Source organism: Stigmatopora argus, chromosome 16 (genome assembly GCF_051989625.1).
Source record: "Stigmatopora argus isolate UIUO_Sarg chromosome 16, RoL_Sarg_1.0, whole genome shotgun sequence".
Lineage (NCBI taxonomy): Eukaryota > Metazoa > Chordata > Actinopteri > Syngnathiformes > Syngnathidae > Stigmatopora > Stigmatopora argus.
In genome coordinates, this window is record NC_135402.1 from 10788568 (window position 1) to 10813893 (window position 25326).

General features: G+C 41.5%; 2 protein-coding genes across 3 annotated transcripts in view; both read right to left on the reverse strand.

Annotated features, from left to right (window-relative positions):
* The window catches only part of bcr (BCR activator of RhoGEF and GTPase), a 92757-nt gene extending 90385 nt beyond the window's left edge, over positions 1-2372 (reverse strand). For both annotated transcript variants that reach the window (XM_077623610.1, XM_077623609.1), the window contains exon 1: positions 165-2372. In XM_077623610.1, the coding sequence (XP_077479736.1) occupies positions 165-1707 (1543 nt within the window). In that variant the 5' untranslated portion in view covers positions 1708-2372. The remainder of the gene's footprint in view (positions 1-164) is intronic.
* A 2197-nt stretch (positions 2373-4569) lies between these two features.
* atp2a2b (ATPase sarcoplasmic/endoplasmic reticulum Ca2+ transporting 2b) lies at positions 4570-25030 on the reverse strand. The gene is made up of 24 exons (XM_077623611.1): positions 24350-25030; positions 24103-24120; positions 23937-24019; positions 19792-19896; positions 18966-19104; positions 16024-16104; positions 15254-15339; positions 14584-14739; positions 14354-14495; positions 13620-13786; positions 12309-12397; positions 12107-12209; positions 11909-12040; positions 11678-11797; positions 10693-10911; positions 10437-10560; positions 10036-10247; positions 9741-9961; positions 9459-9661; positions 9166-9251; positions 8921-9054; positions 8724-8841; positions 6158-7934; positions 4570-5912 (listed from the first exon to the last, which is right to left on the reverse strand). The coding sequence occupies exons 1-23, from the start codon at positions 24465-24467 to the stop codon at positions 7662-7664; spliced, it is 3129 nt and encodes a 1042-aa protein (XP_077479737.1). The 5' UTR covers positions 24468-25030; the 3' UTR covers positions 4570-5912; positions 6158-7661.
* Between the last annotated feature and the right edge of the window lie 296 nt (positions 25031-25326).

A 25326-nucleotide genomic window follows, 5' to 3' on the forward strand; every position in this document is an offset into this window, starting at 1 on the left:
ACGTTGCTTCAACAAAGACTGACTGCATTGTTCTCCCACCCGAGTGACATTCCAGGAATAAGCGGCGGAGATCTTTCTCCCACGCCGGGTTAGCATCTGAAGCCATCCAGGATATTTGCACACACACATTCACTCACGAGATATGCATTTAACACACAACTCACCGAGGTGGTCTCCGTGGAAACTGTTATCGTGCGACACTCTCCCGTGATGAGGCGGCCAGATTTGACCCGTCTTGCGAACACTAACGATGGTGGCCTCCGACATGACCACGTGGCCGCCTTGTTGCCGATGGTGGCGCTTCTGCGACTGCGGCGTCGGAGGACTGCTGCTGTCAAAGGAGTGCTGGGAGTTCTGGGAGTTCTGCGACGGCGAGCGGCTCTTCTCGCGGAAGGGCCGGCGAAAGGCCGCTGTGGGGCTGGGGGACACGTGGCTGGACTGGCCCGATGAGAAGTCCTCCTCGCTGGATGTCAAGTTCTCGTTGGAGCTGCAGTCCGGCGTGTACCCTCCGCCGCCCGCGTCCTCGAAGCTCCCTGGAGAGTAAGAGCGGCGGGGCCAGGTGAGGAGGTGGTCGTCGCCTCCTCCGTGGTCTCTCGTCGGGACACCTCCCCGCCCGTCGGCGCCGCCTTCGCCCATCATCACTCCGCCGACGTAGACACTGGAGTAGGCCTGGAAGTCAGAAGGTTGCCAAGGCGGAGGTGGGGGTTTACCACCGTTGGACCGCTGATGTCTCTGATTAGGTTCTCCGTCTTCATACTCGGCATCATAACCGCAGGTGCTCTCGGTGGACCGGCCCCTGTAAACTGGTCTGGGGCGGAGGTCACCCGCCACGGTTGCCAGGTTACCAGGAAGCGAGTGCAGGGATCTCTTGCGCTCCATCTGTATAGCCTGGTTTCCTAGAGAGCCAATCTTGTCGGAGACTTCGCGGTCGTTGACGCGAACCAACCCCCGGTCGTGATGGAACTCCACGTTTGTGTACAAAGGGGGCGGAGGCAGTGGCGGCTGCTGCTGCTTTTCTTGGCCTTTATCCCCTACAGAGTGCGAGTTGGCCCGCTTAATTCGCTCAAAGTTGGACCTCAGGGCGGCCACGCCAAGACCCATCCCGAGCTTGTCTTTCGGGTCAAGGGGCGGCTCCTTGTCCGGGGGTGGAAGTGCTGGCCTTCGTGGCGACGCCAAAATGCCCCCTCTTTGCTTGGAGGGCGAAAGACCATCCAAATTGTCGCAGGACGTGGACTCGGCCTGATGGGGTGCCTCGAAGGCGGACTCCAGCCCGTCTCCGTGGGAGGCTGATTTCCTGGCCGGCGGCGGCCTTGGTTTTGATCTGCCCGTTCCGTCTCCGTGAGCCTGGTAGCGGCTTCTGTCCAAAATGGGAGCGGCGCCGTAGCCCACCACGCCTGTCTCCTGCATGTGTGGCTGCTGAGACTCTGCCCCTTGACAGGTGCCGGGGTCCACCCCCTCATTGAGAGGGGTCTTCCTGAAGCCCCAGCGCTGCTTGTCGTAGCTCTTCCTCTCTTTGGCCAGGAGGGTCTGCAGGTAGATCATGCGGAAGCGCTCCTTGTTCACTTCCTGCTCCAGTCTCCGAATGGAAGCTTTGCACCTCTCCAGCTCATGTTCAATACCTCCTACGGACCTCAGCTCCATCTTGGGTGGTTCAGATTCTGGGAATTGAGCCTTCCACGCTTCGATGAATCCCACCGGCTCAACCATAGCGTATTTTTTCCCTTTTTTTACCCAATCCGACAGTCTCAACGACAACAGCTCACAGTTCAATTGTGCGTTTACGACAGGCCTTTATTTGACCTGCTCACCGATACAAATTGATGACACGTCGTTGGCAACGTATCCCTTTTTGGACGATACTGCAGCTTTTCACGAGGACGACGGGATGGATGACACATAATGAATGAGAAAATCTGCTGTTTTTGTCATGCATTTTTAACAGCACAGGTCACTGAGTTTTTTTAATTTTTTTAACATATCTCAAATGTGTCGTGTCAGCACGAAACACACCATGAAAAAAATCTCCAGAAAAAAACCTCTCGGTTTGCTGGCGGTGTGAGCAGGTAGTTCCTGATTTAGCCGGGATAACTGGGCCGCTCACTCACATCCCACCGATCATTCAGCTTCAATCCGAGTCCCTTTGTACCGGCAGCGCGGATCACAAGCACGCAACCTCGGCGAACGCGGCATTGGTTTCGCGTAAAAATACCATCGGAAATCCCTCTGGAGTCTAAGACTTGTTTATCCGCTCCATTTTCTCGGCGTATTCGTTGTATTCGGATCCGTTTTTCTCCGCCAAACGGTGGTATTTGCTGGGCCGTGATGGAGCGGCTGTTCGCTCTCCCATCTCACACAAGTGAAGACGGAGAGAGTGGAAGCTGCAGGAGTAGGCGGGGCCAGTGACACACATCCAGATGCTTAAAGAGACAGTGCGGGAATATATTTCGACGCACCGAAGTACTCATTAATATATTATATTAATCTGGAATTAATCCCCATTCTACATAATCATTGGGTACTGCAGCACCAAATATTACGTTATTTCTTCCATAGGAACGTTATTTGCGTTCTATTTGCTGGCCGAGCGCCACCTTCCAACGATACAATTAAGGTCATTTCACTTTAAGAGTGACTTAATTGCTTTATCTAAATCAGGGGTGGCCAAGTCCGGTCCTTGAGAGCCCCTATTCCAGTCTGTTTTCCATATCTCCCTCCGCTACCACACCTGAATCAAATGATCAACTCATCAGCAAGCCGTCTAGAAGCTTCATACCGATCCCGATTATTTGATTCAGGTCTGTTGGTGGAGGGGGGCATGGAAAACGGACTGGATAGGGGCTCTCGAGGACCGGACTTGGCCACCCCTGATCTAAATGAATGAGCCTCTGTAAACTAGTTGAAACGTTGTGCAAATTTACCATTTTCTTTAATTAATTCTGCCATCTACTGGACAAATGTAGTCATTACAGCAATCTATTGGATTTGATTTTAAATTTGTTAGTGATGCTGTATAGGACGGCCTGATGACTTGAGTGGTTAGCGCCTCACAGTGGGGGGCCTGGGTTCAAATCCAGGTCGGTCCACCTTGCATGTTCTCCCTGGGCCTGCTTAGGTTTTCTCCGGGTACTCCGGTTTCCCCCCACATTCCAGACATGCATGGTAGTCTGATTGAACACTAAATTGGCCCTAGGTATGATTGAGAGTGTGAATGGTTGTTTGTCTCCTTGTGCCCTGCGATTGTCTGGCCACCAATTCAGGGTGTCCCCTGCCTCTGGTTCGGAGACAGCTGGGATTGGCTCCAGCACCCCCCATGACCCTAGTGAGGATAAAGCAGTCCTGAAAATGAGATGAGAGGAGGCTGTACGAATTCGGGCGGGTATGAAATCCTGACCGGAAGTTGTTTATTTCATCATTTATTCATTTATTTTCCATTCCGCTTATTCTGACAAGGGTCGTGGGGTGCCAGACAACTTGTGGGCAGCCATTTCAAGGTTACATTATTTTTTTAGGTCCAGTGCAATAAGAGTCTATTCTTACCTAATGGTTCAGCAACTCGAAAAATACCAAGTGGCATATGAAAGAGGTGCTTTAGAAACAGTGGCAGTCCGTGCATTTCCTAGTGACTCCTTCAGCAAAAATTATTTTATGGCTATAAAACCTCTACTGCAGCTACAGCTGCAATACAAAAAATAATCAATAATAACGTCATACAATTGAAATATTATTTAGGAATATAGACATTTACCTCACCAAAAATCCTTTTTAACTGCACACAATATCCATCCCCCTCTTTTTCTTCCTTCTTTTCTATCGTCATTGAAGCTAATGCTCAAAGCTGATCCTGTCCTGTCGTATTTCTGGCATACGTTTTTATTCGATTTAGTGCTGAAAATATTCATTCCCAGTTGTGACAGGCTTGCTTGCTTTGTAGTTGTCCGACCTTCCTTGATGTCCAGCTTTTTTTTCTTGAAAAGTCCGTCTTGAAAATTGCTTTTAATCAACATAATATATTTGCTTGTGCAGCTCGCTCCAGATAGTTTTTAGTTTGGTAGCTCTGGCTAGTCAACTCTATCACTAACCAATCATAGTTGGTGAAAGCGATGACGTATCCCTACGCCTGCTAGAAGGCAATGACGTATCCCTACGCCTGCGAGAAGGCATTGTGGTGTTGCCAACTCGAAATCTGATTGGTTAAAGCAAATCTTATCAACGCTTGTTTAATGCAACAGAGCCTGCAGAACTGATTGTGAAGGCCTTGAGGCATATTTCTGACCCTGGCAAGAAATAATGACTGAAATGTGATTGGTTAAATGCTTCAATATGAAAACACATCTGAAAGCAGTGCAACCAGGGGGAAAAGCAATCAAAGGAAGCTAACAGACAATTTGGAATTATTTAATAAGTATTCATGGAAAAAATATAATTAACAGTCTGTGATTCTGATATTTCTTAGGCCATCAGAGAAGGCCTTGAAGGCCCTGACGGCACACCACTGTTTAGAAATAAGGTGATGTTTTAACTGCAACACACGATACTTTTTCCACCCGTCACAAAATGAATGGCCATGAACAAAGTTAAAACATGAGCTTTATTAACCTGAAAACACAACCTCTGTAATGCATCTACAATCGTCAGAATTTAATAATGAATGTCTTAATTCGTTTTTATATATAGATTATACATTTTTAAATTCCGGTTCCTGTGTAGGGACCGCACAGTACGCCTCATATTGGATCACAGTTTTACAGTTGTTGCCTAACACAGAGGATCATAAAGACCTAGAGACAATTAAAACAAAAACAACACTTCTATTCCAAGGATGTCCTTAATGAATAAACCACTACTGATTGGTTGACCTACGGTAAATATGAAGTATCAGAGTCCTGTGTCTAATTGTGCAAACGTTACAATAAAAACAGTGATTTCCCCAAGTCATAGAACCATCTTAAACTTAAGCGTATTTATACATTAGAATCTATAATTACAAATTGCAAAGCCTACATACAGCTGCAAGGCATGCATGATGTTTGTACACGAAATGCAAGCCAAGCCCAATTTTACATTGCCTCAACAAAGTTAAAACTAGCATGAAGGAGGCGAGGAGGACACCTCATGCAAGGATGGAGGAACATGGGTATAACCTCAATGTAGATGTAGGGAAGTGTAAAATAATTTCTTTAACGCATCTCATATTTGGTATGTTCTCTTAAAATGTTTCCTTCTGTGCCAGTTAATTGCACATTCTGAACCCAAAAAATATTTTATTTAAATCTGAAATTAGAGAACAAAGCAATCATTCATAGTTAAAGCAGAAGTGTCCAAACTACGGACCTCTGTGCAGTTTTTATTTCAGTTTTAACACGACACGGATCTAGTCTCTTATACAGCACCTCTCTAGAAGCTTAAGGGGTTAAACCCTGACATGTTAAAATAATTTTGGATTTCTTTTTCAGCAGTGTACATAGAATTATACAATTTTGGAATATCCTTATATCTTTGAATTATTTCATTTGCTTAAACCCCTTCACTTCTTCATTCAATTTGATAGTTATAGACATATGCATTTCAACTTAGAAATTTGGTATGGCATCATCATGTCTCACTGACAGCGATAAGATGTCCAATCCAATTTGACTGGGGGTGGCAGCAATTGAACACCATTGAGTTAATACATTTTTTTTACCAGATTCTGAACAAAAAAATATTAAATAAGTGTTCGCCTTGCATCCTTTGTTTATTTTCAAAGCGGTCCTCATGGGGAAAAAAAAATAAGCTGGACACCGCTAACCTTAAGCACCGCTTTTTCTATAGTTTCATATGTACTTTAGTAAGATTTAATTTCATGGATACATACAGTCATGAGCGCAGAATCATGTGCTTGGTCCTTCGAAACAAGATTTAGGAAAGCCAACCTAGGGAGACACATAACATCAGGACAATTAAATGAAAATCTTCATTTGTATGGTTTACAAGAACACAACGGGGTGAAAATGGTGGCACAGTTTGCATTCGGTGTGAGCAATGCAACATTACAATCCAAATTATAGCAAAAAGGGGCATATTAAAATCATTTTGACAGTGGAAGGGAAAAATGATCTCATTTAATTTGTCAATATTGAGGGATTTAGTAAAGTGACGGACGACAAGATATACTCACTCGGGTGAAAGAGGAGCCAGTGGCAGGCATTGAAAGAAGAAAAAAACACTGACGTCAAGGGGCACAAACACATCCAGGCTTCTAATTACCACTAAAATTGTTTCAGCGTTCTCACCAACAGTATTATTGCGGTTAAACTCAAACATGTTCACGACAAGTAACTGTTAATAGTAAAATAATATCGAAAAGCTAAGCATTCCTAAGTGGATATCCATTATACTTTGTGACAGTAAATGAAATAATGACAAAACACTTTGATTCAAAGGTTTAAGAGTATATTTTTTCTTGACATAAAAAAAAAACAGTTTGTAGTATTCATTTGAAATTTCTAATATTAGTTGGTCCTTATTGTTGTCCTTTGAATCAAACACCATCAAGATGGTAATGAACTATCTTGAGCTACTTGGTCACTAAAGCAAAACACCAATAATTAAATTAATGGATGTTAAAAAAAACAGACAAAAGGATTTTTTCCCATAACTGGTTAGAAGAAAGACTGGTCTATTTTCTGCACAAGAAATTCTGGGTAGGTTGGGGGTGGGGTGGTGTCACACCTCAGATGTCATAGCAGAACAAAACTGCGGTGGAATCATCCAAAGATAAAAAGAGGAACGAAAAAATACCTTAGTATCACATTGAGGTAGCTGTGATCTTTCCAGTGCAGAAAAAAATGACTTTCAAATCATAGCAGTAATGAAAACAATCCATAATAACTTCTAGTCTTACAGTTGGGGCTCAAGGGATACCCAAATTAGAAATGAGCAACCACATACAGGTCATGCTTGGTCACAGGACATGCATTTTTTTTGTTTTGTTTTTTTTAATGGAACATTGCCTCTACCCAAAACCCAATCTAATCGGCGCATTCCAACATTCACTCCCAAACCTCTCCCTCGTTCATCTGCCACACGATGTTTGTCCTCTGGAAAAAAAAAAGTTTACGCTGAAGACACAATGGTAAACATAAGAAAACTCAAGGCGGTACGTCTAAGCCACGCTGGTCCAACAAATATATAGAGCCATAAAAAAAATTGCATAAAATAGTGTTCAATCTCTGTACAGACTCACAATTTTCTTGATTCTCCAACTATCTTTTTGTAAGGAGGGAAGTTATGCAAAATAATAGTTACCATACTGTAGTGACACTGGCGACGCGCTTACAAAAACGAGTGACCTAAAGCTTAAAAGGGCATGGGGATTAAATCTAAAAATTAAAGAGGAAATGACAATAGTCAAATAACCTAGTCCAGGTTTACATGATTGATGTTCAGCTAACGGGCCAACACAAAACAGGTGTCTTTTAAAGTGAATTTAGATTTTGAAGTGCTAAAACACTTCGTGTTTCAGGTGCGCCTCCTCTTTCTCATACACGCTCACTAATTCAAAAACAACACACACACAAACTACGCACGTGGAGGTGGGCTGAGAGGGATGAAGGGGAGCGAAAGGAGGGCACGGGGGAGTGATGGCTGTGATGGAAAAGTCGAGGTTGTGCTCAAATAAGTCAGCAACATAACATGTCAGCCATGTTAGTGTCGGTGCTGTAGATCCAGAGGACTAGGGGGAGGGTGAGGGCCACAAAGGGCCAGGAGATGCCCTCCATACATGCAGCCAGGCAGCAGCCTTCCGAGCTGCCGGCCTTCTCCAGCTCTTTACCCGGCTCCAGGTAGTTCCTAGCAGCAAATTTTAGAACCTCATCCAATAAAATGACCGGCAGCGAGATCTTGAGCACCACCAGCCACTGGGTCAGATTTAGAGGTGTGATCTGGAAGATGATCTGGCAGGAGAACAGAACAATAAAACGTGAGCAGATAAGTTAAGTCCAGAGTCCCCCAAGACTTATTTCTACTGTGCTTTTTATGCACAATCAATAGTGGGCTGTCGAATGCAAAAAAAAAATGGCTTCGCTGAAAATTTTAGGGGCCATGAAATCAGAAAGTAATTAAATAACAGCTGACCACATCAGGCAGTCATTTATTTATTTAAGTTGGCTGGACTTAACCCATTTTAACCCAAGTTAGCACGTTTATGCAACATTTTCATGACATTTGCATAAAATGGGGTTACTCCTTGATATTAAGTAACCAAAGAATTACAGGCCGTCCTCAAATGCAGAGAATTGGTTAAGAGATGGAAATTTTCAATTAGGCTGCTTGCTGGTTGTGCACAAGAATTTAAGGAGGCATTTAAAAAAAATAAAGAAAGAAAACGTCAGAGACTTTAATCTTTTACTGGGTCGGCTCGGTGTTGTCCTGCACATCAATCGCTCATTTTGGCTATGTTCTAGTGCTTTTGGTTTCATGCTCCATGTTAGTTGCTCTATTGCTAACCATGCTAAAAAGCTATCAATTTCTTACCATTTTTTTCATCTACTGAACATTGCTCTGGAACTAGCGTTCGTCACATCAGCACAGCTCTTCTTTGAGGTGTTCGGGTGGAGTAATTGCATTTCAAATTTAGTTTCAAATTTAAGTTTTTATCGTTATTGTTGACAAATATTTGACGATAATTATTGTGATCATTTTATCACCCTGCAGCCCCGAGGTACAGCCATTAAAGGACCTACCGGAAGAGGCTCCACATAGAGGATGAGGAAGTGTAGGGACATCGAAAGACAGATTGCTCCCAGCAGCCACACGTTCTCCCAGGGCGGCATACGCAGCAAAGACTGGTTTTCCGACACGCTGAAATGGAAAATAATGCATTGTCTTAAAAGGAAGACATCATTTTGATAGCGATAATGGTCGTGTAGTCCAAACCAACCTATTGAGGGCATTGCACATCTCAATGGTGACCAACACAGACAAGGCCATTGTCATTGGATAAGGAGACTCAAAAATCTTACAGTCTATATTCTGGAAGTGTGGGTTATCTGCACCACACTGCAGGAAGTGGCTCTGTGAACAACCCAAATTACATAAATGTTAAGATCCTGTTGATGGAACTGAGTTAAATATTAAAGCTTTGAGTAGACATAAAAAAAATATTGACAAGCTTTTAGTTTATACCAGCTGGTAAAATGTGATCCTTGGTCCATCTTCTGCGGCAACGAACCACCAGGCAGCAGCACCCACTGTGGCAGCGCCTACATAACCTGGTGACACAAACCAAGAACACATCGTTGTGTACACCGTTACAGACACGACACGTACTCTGATAAAAGGCATGAAAGTACAGGCAAACAAAAAAAGGTAGGTGGACAATATTATGGCGCAAGTAAATTACAGATAATTAGACAGACATGGATTGGGTTGTTTGTTTTAAGATGCACACCACTCCACATACATTGTGGTAGACTTACATCCAATTGCTAGGTACCGGAAGAAAAGCCACCCAGAGATGAGAGGCTCACGAGCGTTGCGGGGAGACTTGTTCATGATGTCCAAGTCAGGCGGATTGAAGCCCAAAGCGGTGGCCGGCAGACCGTCAGTCACCAGGTTGACCCAGAGCAGCTGGACTGGAATAAGAGCTTCAGGGAAGCCGAGGGCAGCAGTCAGGAAGATGCTACAAACACACCACCAAGGATCAAGTGAGAACGGGAAACATGCGAAGGCCGATGTAAAAATTCTGCGCACAACCTTACCAGACAACTTCGCCCACATTAGAGGAGATTAGGTATCTGATGAATTGTTTCATGTTGTTGTAAATGGCTCGGCCTTCCTCAACAGCGGCCACAATAGTGGCAAAGTTGTCATCAGCGAGCACCATCTCAGAGGCCGTCTTTGCGACTGCTGTGCCAGAACCCATGGCGATGCCAATCTCTGCCTTCTTGAGAGCAGGGGCATCATTCACTCCATCGCCAGTCTGAAAAGGTCAGTGAGACGCACAGTTAACTGCAAGCTCTGACTGAGAGTGGTTGGAGGTCAGCTCATTTTTACCATAGCTGTAATCTCATCATAGGATTGCAGATACTCGACAATCTTGGACTTGTGGGACGGCTCCACACGAGCAAAGCAGCGAGCCTTAACCACTGCCTCTCGTTGCACGGAGGGGCTCAAATCGTCAAACTCTCGGCCCGTGAATGCCATGCTGCCGACGTCGTCATCTTCTCCAAAAATACCAACGCGCCTGCAAATTGCAACGGCTGTACCTGAAATGCGCGGGAACGGGACATGATTTAAATATGTGGACTTTGAGGAAAAACATTTGCATGAAAGACTAAAGTTTGAGTGTCAGTGCTGATATGATTCAGAATTTCCTCTTGTTTTGCACAAAAGCCTACTTAAAAAGGAACTAAACATTGGACAGAAATGGGCCATACTAAGACCTTGCTACATACCCTTGTTGTCTCCTGTGATCATAATTACTCTTATGCCTGCGAGACGACAGAGTCGAATGGAGGCTGCCACCTCTGCACGGGGAGGATCCAGCATCCCGACACAGCCCACGAAGGTCAGATCAGTCTGAGATATGACAAAACGTATTTTAAAAAACAAAAAACTGTTAAGTGGATGAAATTGTGATTTGTTTTGAGAGGCATGACAAAAATCAGACCACCAAAAACAGCACAGTCAAAAATGAAAAGTTGCTCATACTTCATAGTCTATGAAGCGGGTGCAGTCTTCTAACACCAGGTCCTCTTTGTTCATGGGTTCGTCTCGGGTGGCAAGAGCAAGACAGCGTAGGGTGTCCCTGCCAGTTCCATACTCTCTGATCACCGCCATGAGTTTATCCTTGATGCTGGGGGTCATGGGCACCTTGCTGCCACCTACACGAACGTGTGTGCACCTGTCAATCACTCCTTCTGGGGCACCCTGCATGAAGGAGCAGAATTGGGGGGTTTAAAAGTAAGAAAGAATAACAAACAAGGAATCATTTCCTCAAGCAATTCAAATGACCACGAGCCTCACTCAGTATTTTTTTGGTTTAGAGAAGTAATTACGGCAACCCCATGGACGAGTGGTTAGTGCATCGGCCTCACAGTACTGCGATCGAGGATTCGATCCCAGGTGGGTCCTCACTGAGTGGAGTTTGCATGTTCTCCCCAGGCTTGCGAGAGTTTTCTCCGGGTACAACGGTGTCCTCCCACATCCCAAAAACATGTATAGTGGGCTGGTTGAACACTAATTAGCCCCTAGGTAGGGGTGAGTGTATGAATGGTCCATCGCTGTGTCCCCCGCGATTGGTTGGCCACTGATTCAGGGTGTCCACCGCCTGGTGCCCATGGTAAGCTGGGATAATCTACAGAACCCCTAGGGACCCTTGTGAGGAGAAGCGGTTCGGAAAATGAAAGTAAGATGTAATCACACTCAAAGCTGAACGCATGTGGTATAAGCACTATATATCATATGTCTTTTCAACTCGACTGAAGATTTGACAATTGAATATGCAAAGAAAGTCTTCCAAATGTCCTCATTAATACTGTGATTTATGAATTAAAATTCAGAAGAAGAAGAAAGCAGGAGAAGATGAGCGATGAGAAATTCAGAACAATACATTTCCAAAACTTTCGCACATCAACGTATGGTCTTGACTGCAGCTGGGTAGTAAGCAATACTGTCTATCGTTTGTCTGTCTTACCTTGACAAACATCTTGCCTGCAGATGATCGAATTTTGTTAGGAGTACAGTACACAGACATGGACTTTCTGTCTCTGGAGAATTCTAAAGTGAATTCTTTCTTCATGAGCTGCTTGATAACCTGCATGATGATCATAAAAGCAACCACAAAAAAATGAGTATATTCATTTAACTATACCACTTAGCCATTTGAGTTTTTAATTTGAAAATAGCAGAAGTAAATGTTACATACAGAGTTGCAGGCATTTGCCCTCTCAATCTTGGAAAGGCCTTTTACATCCGTGTCAAAGACATTCATCTTCTCCACCAGGCATGTCAGAGCGGTCTCTGTAGCCTCGCCAACTTTCTCATACACCCCTTTAGTCTGAAAGTGGCAAAGAAAAATTACAACACCAGCTCCCATTACATTAAATAACATATACAAACTCACCTCATTATAGTCCAAAGAGGAATCATTACAGAGAGCACAGATAGAGGCAAGCTCCACTAAAGCATCATATTGGGAACATTTTACTTGCTTGCCATCATGGTACCTAAATTAATACACAGGAGAGCAACCAGATAGGAAAGGGAGCAATATGTTAACACATTGATTTAAGAGGGTAACTTATTTTGATATGCCCAATACTCACACTTGTCCATCTGGAGCATATGTAGAGCCAGTAACACTGAATTCCTTTAAGGAGCAATAATTATTATCTGCCTGGTCAAGGATAAACATCTGGAAAACAAAAACATTGCCACACAAGTATTAGCATTTCAGAAAACAGAAATTTGAATCTCTGTTATCAGGCTTATGGATGTTTCCACAAAATGTCAGTAGCCTACTTGCCCACACACATTTTCAAGACACAAAATAGTGAGTAGTAAACATACTCAAGACTGAGCAAGGTAGTAGTTAAAGAAACGCAAACCTAGCGAGACCAAGTGACAGGGAGTGACTGAGTGGAATATACAATTACTCCAAATGCTTAGAATAACTACAAACATTAAGTCGAGCACATTTCCCCACGATTACGGAAATGAAGGCACGATACCAACACAAGTGCTACCCTGAGAAAAACACCATTAAATGAGTTTACCGTATTTACTCGCATATAAGCCGCACCCTGAAAATTGCTTTGAATTTTTTTAATTTTAAAATTTCTCACGTATAAGCCACCCCCCTGATTCCCAATTTTCACCTCCATATTCATGGTTTTAATAGGGTGTACAAGTGTGTTACTTTGAAGGGAAAATCGTAAGAAAAATCATCACAAGTGGTATTTCTGTACCTCTGTGAGAGCCGAGTCCCGACCGCACCAATAAGAGCCTCGGGTTGCCACATCACTGTGTTTGTGACACTAGTTTGATTAGCAATAGCGTATAAATTTTATTTGGTTTTAAATGAGTATGGATCTCAAAGAATTACATTTAAAAAATTAATTGTTTATATGGCTCTCTAGGTCAAAAATGTTCCCAGCCCATGCACTAGAACAGGGGTGGCCAAGTCCGGTCCTCGAGAGCCGTTATCCGGTCTGTTTTCCATATCTCCCTCCACCAACACACCTGAATCAAATCATCGGGATTGGTATCAAGCTTCTGGACAGCTTGCTGATGAGTTGATTATTTGATTCAGGTGTGTTGGTGGAGGGAGATATGGAAAACAGACCGGATTGTGGCTCTCGAGGACTGGAGTTGGCCACCCCTGCACTAGATGGACCTGTAGTAGTAGTAGTTAAAGGTGGTTATATACATCAACTAGATGGAGCTGTGCTGGAATGTCATACAATTTCATGCAATGATTAACCAATACTGAGCCATATATAAAACATCGGATTATAGTGTATTAGTTCTACCTTATAGTGCAGAAAATAAAATTGTACTACACAAGCCAGCACAGAACATGAATGTCTAACCAAGCTACAACTTAGGCTTTGCCCGAGTTTAAAGTTGCCTCTTACCCTGGATACAGACATCTGATTGGTTGTCAATGTCCCAGTCTTATCGGAGCAGATGACAGATGTACAACCAAGGGTCTCCACAGAGGGTAAACTGCGGACAATGGCGTTCTTCTTGGCCATGCGACGTGTTCCTAAAGCCAGACAAGTGGTGATGACTGCAGGCAGACCTGAAGAGGAATAACATAGATGGATTTGTTAATTTTACAAAATACAGGAGTAATAATAGACAGATAATATAAAAGAAGCCTGTGGACTTTAATTTTATTGGGTGTGACGTGGAAAATCATCCACTTAAGATTCTTTCCTTGTAAAAAGTCTGTGGTGTGAGGCAATATATTGAGATCTCATTGACTGTAAAATAAATAAAGGAAACTGGTCGTAGCATGATTTACTTTCATCGTGGATGTAATGATAGCTTCTCCAATACAATAGAGACAGGTGTCCTACTGAGTGAACAAAAACCAGATTATATAATGTTTATTTAAATTCCTATTTACCATGCAACTTGATGTTGTAAATATAGGCTACAGAATTTATTTTTTTACATTTTTTGCTTGTTTTACGGGTGGGGATTTTTAAAATTGTGCCTTGGCTGAAAAGAATGTTGAAAAAAATCTATTCTTGCATTTTTTTGCTTATGTTGTGGGTTCTGATTTTTTTCCCCATGGAAAAACACGTTGCCTCGGCTTTAAAAAATGTTGCAAAAACACAACTTGAGAATGTTGAAAGTTTACCTTCAGGGATTGCCGCCACTGCTAGAGCCACAGCAATTTTGAAATAGTATACAGCCCCACGGATCCATGAGCCACCATGGACAGGATCATTGAAATGTCCAATGTTGATGATCCAAACAGCAATGCAGATCAGAGTAATGACCTGGAGAAATAAAAAGTATTCATAAAATTACTAGCTTCAAACACAATATGAAATGAAAGTGGTCCACCACTGAACATGAATGCAGTACTTTAGATAGCTGTTGTCCAAATTCATCCAATTTTTGCTGCAATGGTGTGCGTTCTTGCTCCGTTGCAGCCATTTCGTCACGGATTTTACCAATCTCAGTGTTTCCGCCTGTAGCCACGACCACGCCAACAGCCTTACCAGCTGCAATATTAGTGCCCTGAGAGAGAAAAGCAATAATTAACAACTACAAATCTAAAAGACTGATTTCAACAAAGCAGAAAAAAAGAAATCACAAATACTTTATTTCAGTTGAGCAGCACCATAAGGTTGCCCAAAAATTTTAAAAATATTTTTTTACATAAACTCGGTCACCAAATGCCATAAATTGAGCAATCATGTCGCCCTTATTGACGGTCCAAGAGAGGTCCAAACCATTTTGACAATTGTTCGATCAATGTCAGCTAATGGGTTAATATCTAATAATGTAAACACTTAAGAACCCCGATCTTTTTTTATCCGATTCCGTCTCCTTTGAAAATGACCCATTTTGCCTCTCTGCAATGCTGGTACTGTGACATCAGTAACAGTTGAGTAGTTTTCTTTATTTTTATTCCATGACTTTGGTTTCGCAAAATATTACTCAATATTTAGCAACAGATGTTTTATGACAGTAACAGCGCTGTGTCCATGTGACAGCTCCACTGTACTAAATAAAATGATAGCTCACGTACAGAAAAGAGCATGTTCTTCTTGTCCTGGTTGACTGCACGGGGGTCTGGCACTGGGTCAGTGTGTTTGATGACAGACACAGACTCTCCTGCAAAGAGGGAACAGCAAGAAAAGCATCAGTGAGGTCACAAGCTGATCTTGCCGTGCTTTGTTGACATAATGGCTGCGCTGCAGTGCGCGGAAAAATCTCTGCTGTCTAAGCATGCATGAGAACCATCAGCTTGCACCTTTTGCAGGGGAAGCATGATAGCTGGGACAGTATCTGATGATTTGGCTGTACTGCGTGGGGCAGTGTGTGTGTGTAAAATCAACTCATGTTCTGATAGGGCGCGACAGGCAGTGTCTGAAAGTTACGTGGCCATGAATGGAGAAAAGAGGAGCAGTGGAAAAAAAAACCTTGAAACACTAAAAATACCCTGTGGACTACACAACCAATTACGGCAGTAGAAAAGGGATGCGGCCTTGATTCGCATTAAACTTCTCAAACATTCGGCATCCATCCTTTTACACTACTTTGAATATTTTCCATTGATGTCCGAATAACAAAACCCACAGTCTCCTCCCTGTAGCCTTACTTTCTTTCCCATCTCTGATGGTTGATTATTTTGTAGTGACTGCAAATCCATGGCAACTGGATGGCTATTAGTTCCATGAAAACTTTTTCAGCAGTGTTTAAATTGAAAAGGGGGAGACTTAATATCTTTAATACCTAGTAGCTATAGCGTACGTATGTTTCATATTTGTGAGAAAATCAGTAGCCACTTTGCTTTACCTGTTAGAATTGACTGGTCGACTCTTAATGTAGTTGACTTGATGCTGGTCAGCCTAATGTCTGCAGGTACTTTATCACCAACTATGGACAAAAAGAACAAAAATGCACAGAAGATCATTAGGATCACTACATGGATGGGTATTGTCACTATAAACTGGGTGGGCGCAGGCCACAGATAGGATGGCACGTGCGGCAATTTTTTTCTCGGGCTTGTCTACTTATGGCATTCTGCCTCTGTGTCAACACGACAAGACAAACTAAGAAACCTAAAAAATATATATTTCAGAAAAACGGAGCACAAATAGTGCTTATTCCTGTGTTTATGTGTCAGGCTTCTGGGAAGTATAACAGTTTACCAATTTGGGGGGGATTTCCCTCAGGCGAGGAAATCAATGAATGTGGATCTTGGCTATCAGTAGAGGCGTTTAAAATTAGATGTGATACCAATGTGTTACTAATTATTATTATTATTATTGCTTACTGGAGAAAGCAACTCAAACCTGACAGCGTTTATTGAACGCTGGAGCCACCTCTGTGTTGTTTGAGTGAAACCATTACTCTCTCATCCCTTTGAGGTAGAGCCGGGCGATATGACAAAAATTGTTATAACGATAAAAAAACAAAAATCATTCGATGTTGATAATTATCACGATAACTATCACATCTTTTTTTGTTTCACGTTTGAAACTTCTGTGAATAATAAATTACTTTCCTGCTTATTCAATTGTTAAAGTTACTATGTTACCTTACTTTATAAGAAAAGAGAATATGAAAGATGATAAAAAAAAAAAAAGCCGCGATAATCGAGGGATTACTGTATATTTTGAGAGAGAGAAAAAACTTTAAAATGACTTGGTGAGCTTCGCATCAAAATATAAACATTTTCAAGGTACCACAAGGACAATGAAAAATGTCACACTACAATTTAAAATAAACAAAATAAATTTGGTCCCGAGGACATAAATTGAAAAATAAAATGCCATAACAAGTGATTAATATTCAGTATCTTTTTTTCTTAACACAGAGCTGAGCTAGCAGGCAATATAAAATTGTAATTCTGGAGGGGAAAATACACATGTGAATAGTAAAGACAGACTAGTAAAACCTCTTCTGCCTCTTAAGTGCCCAGAGGAGAGGGGGGATGTACGTGGAATTGGGCTTGACGACTCTGGCAAAACACATCCAAAAATGGAAAAACTATTTTCATCAGTTGCAAATGTTCTACTGGAATGACAGGATAGGACTAATTTTGTTACCACACATGCCAACATTTTTTGAACCGCTTTATCCTCACTAGGATCGCAGGGGGTGCTGGAGCCTATCCCAGCTGACTTCAGGCCAGAGGTGGGAGACACCCTGAATTGGTGGCCAGCCAATCGCAGGGCACAAGGAGACAAACAACCATTCACGCTCACACTCATACCTAGGGGCAATTTAGAGCATCCTATCAGCCTACCATTGCATTCCTTGGAATGTGGGAGGAAACTAGAGTACCTGGAGAAAACCCACGCAGGCCCAGAAAGAACATGCAAACTCCACACATGTGGACCGACCTGGATTTGAACCAGGTCTCCCAATGTGAGGCTGATGCACTAACCACTCAGCCGCCGGGCTGAGATGAGTTTTTTTCCCCAATTAATCTATGAATAGAAAATGAACAAACATCTAAATCAAGCAATAATGCTTAAGTAGCACCACCGTAAAACAACAAATCAGTTTTTGTAAGTGAAAACTGAAGTAGACAGACAGTAGTACCGGCCTTGCCAAATATGGACAGCTATCCACCGAACTGAAAGCTATCAGAACCACCTGACAACCTGCCTACCTTCAACCTACTTTGGAGATCATACGTGCACAGAGACAGATATAAAAACATGAACCATTGTTCATGCATCAACCATCATTCAATGCATTGCAGATCCGTCTGAAGACAAATCATGCGTTGGTGTCATAATTGGATTAGCTAAACTACAATTAAAGCTGATGGAATGACTAAGAATGTCACAACACTTTCTTATTAATTGTTAAGCGTGTCTTCCAATATTTTGTGGACAGTTTTAGCTTGCATTATTTGGGGATCTGCCTAAGTAAAGATATTTCTTCAAATCACTGCAAATAACGCAGATTATCTTGTCCTTGAAGTGAAACAAAGCGCATATTCATATTTTTTTTCCTCAGGTGAAAAAAATCTGTAGGAAAACATGAAAGATCTCAACATGAGCAATAATTTATCATTTAATTCAAGTGGACATGCAACTGAGCATGGGGGACCTATTCAGACTAAGATTAGAGTGATGTTGTTGTTCCGTGACACTTTCTGGAGACCGAGCACGTAGATAAGCAGATTTGAACGACCTTTCACTAGGTCGTTCGAGCCTTCGAGAGACTTTTTCTTCTTTTTGTGAATGATTCAATTCACCACCTTTGCTGATGCGGTAGGGAGCATGAACAAAAAAAAAGTATATCCATTTTGCAAGATTTTACAGTAATTGAAAAATAACCTACAAAAGATCCCAAGACATTTATAAATATATAAATTCACAGCTCTTGTATATACGAATAGTATTCCAGTACAGGAGGTGCATACGACTAGAAAGGATAAAGACTTTATGTTGTCACTGGACCGCTAAATAGTTTTCCATGTTAGGGGGCAGTCCTAGCATTTTTAAGCTTTTTGTTCTATTGACAATTGACCTTTCCAGCATCTTAAAGCTACCTGTCCCAACTTTTTGGCGTGTAGATTTGCTGACAAATTGAAACATTTTTCTCTTAGATGCATACATTTTATCCATTTGAACATTTGATCGGTCATCTGTCGTATTTTTAATAACAATATTGAAATTTGGGACTTCCACATCACTACATTCTGTGTTGATTCACAATTTGTGAATTATGTTAACTATTGCAAAGGGAAAATTCAGCTCATCTCTTTGTAATGTTACCTGCAACCTCCACAATGTCTCCAGGTACAATGTCCCTGGCCTTGATTCTCTGGACACTCTTCCTATCCTGGCGGTACACCTTTCCCATCTCTGGCTCATATTCCTTAAGTGCTTCAATTGCATTTTCTGCATTTCGCTCCTGGTGGGAGAAATGGGAGTTAACACAAACCCAAAAAAAGCCTTGAAAACAAAATAAGAGACATCGTCACATCATCAAGACATCAAAAACGCCGATATTGAAGACCATAGCTTTTACAGTCAGACCAAAAACAACGGTGAACATTTAATAAAAATTACCAATGCTGTGTACAGTGTTTTAATTACCTTTTAGTCCACATACCAACAGTTCCAAGACGACTGTCAGAGAATGGGTCTTCCCCAATGAATTATTCATACTTTTCTAGACTAATCTATGGAGTAGGAATCACTTAAGTACAATATGAATTTGCTTCACAATGGCTGGTTGCATTATTTTTTTGTTAGCCGTTTCAACATATTATAGGGAAATGAGTCATGTTTTGGAGGAACTGGAAATTTGAAGACTTGGTCGGGTCAGAACAAGTCACAACTTCATGCTGGACCAGTTTTTTTATGCGTAACGTCATTATCCTGGACCAGTTTTTTTTTATAAGCGTAACAGAGTCATTATCCTGGACCAGTTTTTTTAAGCGTAACAGAGTCATTATCATGGACCAGTTTTTTTTTAACATAAAAAACAGGAAGCCAAATACACAAGAATGGTTACTTCGTTTACATTACTACCAATCATCTGGCAGTATTCCTATCATTTGCTCATAAATAAGCTATTTGTTGATTTGGTATTTACCTGCCAGACTCCCACAACAGCATTGGCTATGAGAATAAGCAGGATCACAAAAGGCTCCACAAAAGCTGTTACTGTCTCTTCCCCCTCTTCAAACCAGGCCAAAACCTGTAAAGAAGAATACATTAGGAATAGATGCAACTAGGTGTATAAAAAGTAAAAATGATTCACCATTATGTCTTCAGGTCTGGATTACAAAATTTAGTTAGTGTTTATTATATGATGTAGATGTTGACAGTTCAATTTTTGGAGCTGAAAAATGCATTTATAGGAAAAAAAATACTAAAGTCATTATTTGAGGATTGTCCCCTTACATTTCATCTTATTTTGGAATTTCAATATTTTGGGTATAAACTGCAAACCTAATGACCTCAAAGGCAAAGTAGGGCACCATTTCGTCAATGGAGAACATCTCTTCCCACTAATGTTTTTATGCATTATTTAAAATCTGTGAAAACTGAGAAAAAAAGTCGAGTTTCCTGAATGCTTAAAAACATTAAGTGTTTCAATTAGCATAAGCATTAGAAACTGAGTGGTTTGCATGCCAGCTTTGATGCCTGAGAAAAATAACAAACTTAAAAAAATTTAAAAAATGACTCCTCTCATGTGAGCTAACAAACCACAAAGCGTTTAAATTTTCATTATGTCATACAGGATGTTACTAGGATGCCATCATTTATTTGATGAGTCATGTTCTTACCTTAATTTAAAAAAAAAATGAAGCCATGTTGAAATGTGTTGGAAAATGCACATGGAGTGGTTTTAATTAAATATTGTCTAGGTAGACCTGCTTAGTGCCAATGGCAAGAACAAAATCCCTTATTGTTCTTCGACACAATGATACGGCAAGAGTACTTTCAAAAGTCTGTCTACAATCAAAGATGCCCATGTCATTTCCAGTAGGAAGAAATTAAGAAATTGGAAGAATTCGTGTAAAAAATAAAATGGGATTACATTACTTGACATAAAACGAAAATGCCTCAAAATAAATCAAATACACAGCTGCGTATAACAAAATTTGTGGTGCCACTCCAAGCTTTTCAAAGTGTGTTTTCCCAGTAAAAAAAAAAACATACCATAGTATAAAAGTATAAAAAGTCACATCCCAGCAAGGTGAATTCTAAAATATTGCAGTCTAACCACCAAACAGTTTGAAATTTTAAAATATTTTTGACCTTGTCCACAAACATCAGCAGGCACTAAATAAGAAGCTATCTGTTATAATCGGTAATTGCATGTTTTCAACTGTGTTTTATTTTTAAGTATTTAAAGTATCAGCCACTTGAGGCTTCAATGTCCCTTATGTAAACAGGTTGTTCATTTAAATTACAAAGAGGGCTGTCACATTTTCACTGATTAAGGAACATGAAAGACTTTCCCCTCCATACACAAAAAAACTAAACTTGACTTGTTTTGACATCATTCCTGTGAGACAACACAGGCTCAGAGACATTGTTTTGTTTGATTTACACCGAATGCAAAAAAAAATCATCTGGATCTTTTCAAATACAGTCTGCAGGACTTTAACCTAATTTAACATGTTTTATGTTTGCTAAGTTTAGAGGCTGTGACTTAACAAATGTATTTGACTGTTTGGGATGATCCACATTTAAATCCCATCTTTCTGCTGCTGTCGAAATAAATCAGGTGCCAACTAAAAGACCATGGCCAAAACAAGAGTATCAAATATATTCTTTTTTATTATTATTATTATTTTCTGCTCGATAAAGGCGGCGCACAAAGACCAATTATTCCAAAAGACGACAGTGTGCCTTATAAATCCGATGGCCCTTATATGGATCAATATTGGTTAATCATGGTATAACATTCCTTTTGCATAGCTCTATCTAGTTGATGCATAACATAAACAACATACGCTTTATATTTGCATCCAATCAAATACAGTGAAGAGTTTGTTGGTCAAAAGTACAGACGCTCCCCTACTTACGAACATTCAACTTACGAACAACGGTACATACGAACATGTCTGCAAATTGCGTTTAAGTCCAAAAATGTTCGCAAGTCCAATTTTGTATTTCGCGTCTTTTTCGGAGTAGTACTTCTTTCCGCCGCTAATACCGACGCCTGGCGCTGTGAGAGCTCAGCTCACCCAGCATCTACCTTCCGCATTGCAACGAAGAAGAAGTGCGTGAATGTATCTCCAGTGTGCAAAGAACCTTTTTCATTTGTATCATTAAATATCTCATGCATCCAATATTGAATATGGTTGGTAAAAAGCTAAAGGCTTCTATTGAGGGAGTTGGAAGGAAGAGGCAAGCCATTTCATTTGAAACGAGTGGCAATAATAACGAAGCTTGATGCGCGTCAGAAAGTGGTGAGCGTTGCACATTCAGTACCATTTATAAACAGAAAGATCGAGCAGCAGGACCCAAATATTGAACGTTGCACAAAGTTTGCAAATCAATTGAATGATGCCATACAGTGCTACTGCATCATTTATGATGAAAAAAAGAAGAAAACTGTGCAATCGTCATTAGGTCGCTTCTTTTGGCCAGTTTCTAATACATAAATCTATCTCTCTCTCTACAGTACTGTACATATTCTCTCCATTTTATTTTTTATTTTTTTTTTTCAGTACAAACCAATGCGTGTTACTTATACAAGCCTTAAACATACAAATGCACTTATATAAACCTTCAATATACTTATATAGGCCTTAAACATAAATTATAATACAAAATATAGCACTAAATCAACTTACAAACAAATTCAACTTATGAACAATCGCTCGGAACCAATTGCGTTCGTAAGTTGAGGAGTGTCTGTATTAGCACATTTGTTGATGTTCGCTTTCCAAACACACCTAATCAACCAATCAGCTTCCGTACCACAGCTGTGCAGTCATTTGAATTGTTATGAACACATTGTTAACTTTCATAAAGGCAACATTGAACAACAAAGGAACCCCAAGAGGAAAGTTGAAGACATGAAAGGAACTACTAGAAAGAATCCAAAGATAAATAATATCAGTGTGGACCTCAGAAAGGTGATAGTGGTGAACAATAGAGCCCAGACTTAAAACCTATTGAGAATCTGTGGTGGGTGGTTACACAGCAGCTCTTTACATTTATTTTTTTACATAATTGACGTATTTAAAATATTGATCTAGTATGAACGGTCTAATTGTATTGTTTCCAACATGGAGATGTGAATAGGATACATGTCTAACTTCTGCCCAATGAACAAACATTTCTACACATGCGAGCGATACATCAACAAGTGAACTAGTGGTGTTCTCTTAGCTTTAATTGTATGTATTATTTGTCAATTTGCTATCACAACCTGAAAATAAAATGTTAATGCACAAGGTATGCAAAAAAATTGAATTTTGGATCTGGCCTTAAAGGTTGAATAATTTCTCTCATCTCATCTTCTGAACTGCTTTATCCTCACTAGAGTCGTGGGGGGGTGGGTGCTGGAGCATATCCAAGGAGGTGGGGGAGACCCTAAATTGGTGGCCAGCCAATCGCAGGGCACAAAGACACAAATAACCATTCACGCTCACACTCACAGCTACGGGCAATTCAGTGTCCAATCAGCCTTCCATGGATGTCTTTGGAATGTGGGAGGAAACCAGAGTACCCATAGAAAATCTACACAGGCCCAGGGAGACCATGCAAACTCCACACAGGGGTACTGACCTGGGTTTGAACCTAGGTTCTCCACTGTGAAGCCGACGTGCTAACCACTCAGCCGCCGGGCCGCCTTTAATAATTTCTATCCGATTTGAAATGGGGTGTTGTGGTGCAGCAATGCAATGCTAAAAACACATTGTGTTCACATCAACCTTTACAAAAGGCGCCCGTATCATCAGGAACAACATCCGGTCCACGTAACGTCCTAATTTTACGACTATTCTCCTGACATTACTTCAATCTCCTAATATTATTCCCAATAAGTTTTGTGTCAATGTCGCCAAAAGTCTCAGGTCATGAAACCAAACAACTTCTGGCTCGTGCAACGTAAAAATAAGCAAAAAGAAATAAAAAAGAAATAATTTTAGCTGTCTTCTCGGTGGTGTAAGAATTCAACACAAAGACTACCTGGTCAAACTGGCTACATTGTGTGGCCCTTCTCCTGACGTTGTGCCAAATCAAAGGTGCAAAAGAATTAAGAACAATACTTACAAAGGATATGCAGGCAGCCAGTAGCAGGATCCTTACGAGGAGATCTTCAAACTGTTCTACCACTAGAGCCCAAAGGGATTTGCCTTTGCAGAACAAAAAGTTAACATTTTATTCAAGAAAATTATGAAAAAAACATATATGAAAAGAAAACCAATGGTGTACTCACCTTCCTCTGCTGGCAACTCTGAAGGGAACCCAGAAAAAAAAATCTAGTTAAATTACGATCAGTCGCTATTACGCAACAACAGAATCCGGGCAAGAAAAATTCATAATCGGTCCAGCAGTCGTTTACATTATTCCATTACGCACGCCGTGACGTCACCACTCGTTTCATAAACGTGCCTCCGATAAAAGCAAGGGACATACAACGTTGCGTGACGCGGCAAGTGCTTATAATGAGCCACAGTCCTTACCGTTAGGTCCATAACGCTCCCGTTGTTTCTTGATTTGTTCCGAGCTTAGGCCGGTGCTCTCGTTCACGTTAAAGAAGGTGTAAACTTCTTCAACCGTCTTTGTGTGCGCGTTGTCCATCACGAACGGCCACTCGAGGACACCAGTTTGCCTTTAATCTGTTCTGTTCTGACTTTGACCTTACAGGGTCCTTCACTACGGTTTTTTAAATGTATACTATTAAAATAAATACTCGTTGAAGAGGCCTTTCAGCGTGGAGTTGTGTAAATTGGGTTTAGCACAGCGCAACAGCGAGCAGGTGCCTGCTGCGAGTGGCCGAATAAGCGTCTACGGTGCTAAAGAATAGATAGCCACCGAAGCTAAGCTAACAACTCGGATGTGGCCCGATTTCGCCGGTCGTGTTGGCTGTGTTAGCCTCCCCAGAAACCTTCGACGGAAAATTCATAGCACTGACGCCGTATATGACCGCCCCCTTACTGTTTAAGCGATGAAGCTCGAGGTGAAGCGACAGAGTCGAACGTGCGGTTATCTTGTAGCCTAGTCCTAGCCTGATTTGCCTGTGTATTATTGCGGAATCACCGACGTCCACCTCGCAACCAATTGCATTAGTCCGGCGCAGCTTGCGTGTGGGTCTATGCGGTGTTCGGTGTCCGCATGTGGAACCATCTGATTGGTTACTCAAGCTGGCAATCTCTCTCTCCTTATAGGTTATTCAAACCGGAAATCCCTTTCGATGGTTTTAGCCAGATATCATATATATAATAAGCAGTGGTGTGCCGTCAGGGCCTTCAAGGCCTTCTCTGCTGGCCTAAGAAATATCTAAATCACAGACTGATGTTAATTATATTTTATCCATGAATACTTATTAAATAATTCCAAATTGTCTGTTAGCTTCCTTTCATTGCTTTTCCCCCTGGTTGCACTGCTTCCAGATGTGTGTGTTCATATTGAAGCATTTAACCAATCACATTTCAGCCAT

Coding starts and splice junctions, on each gene's coding strand:
- atp2a2b (XM_077623611.1), bottom strand. CDS start 24,467: ATGGACAACGCGCACACAAAGACGGTTGAAGAAGTTTACACCTTCTTT. Junction 14,496..14,583: donor TTGGACAACAGCTATCTAAA/GTACTGCATTCA, acceptor TTATTTCTCCAG/GTCATTACTCTGATCTGCAT. Junction 9,055..9,165: donor GGATCACATTTTACCAGCTG/GTATAAACTAAA, acceptor GGTTGTTCACAG/AGCCACTTCCTGCAGTGTGG.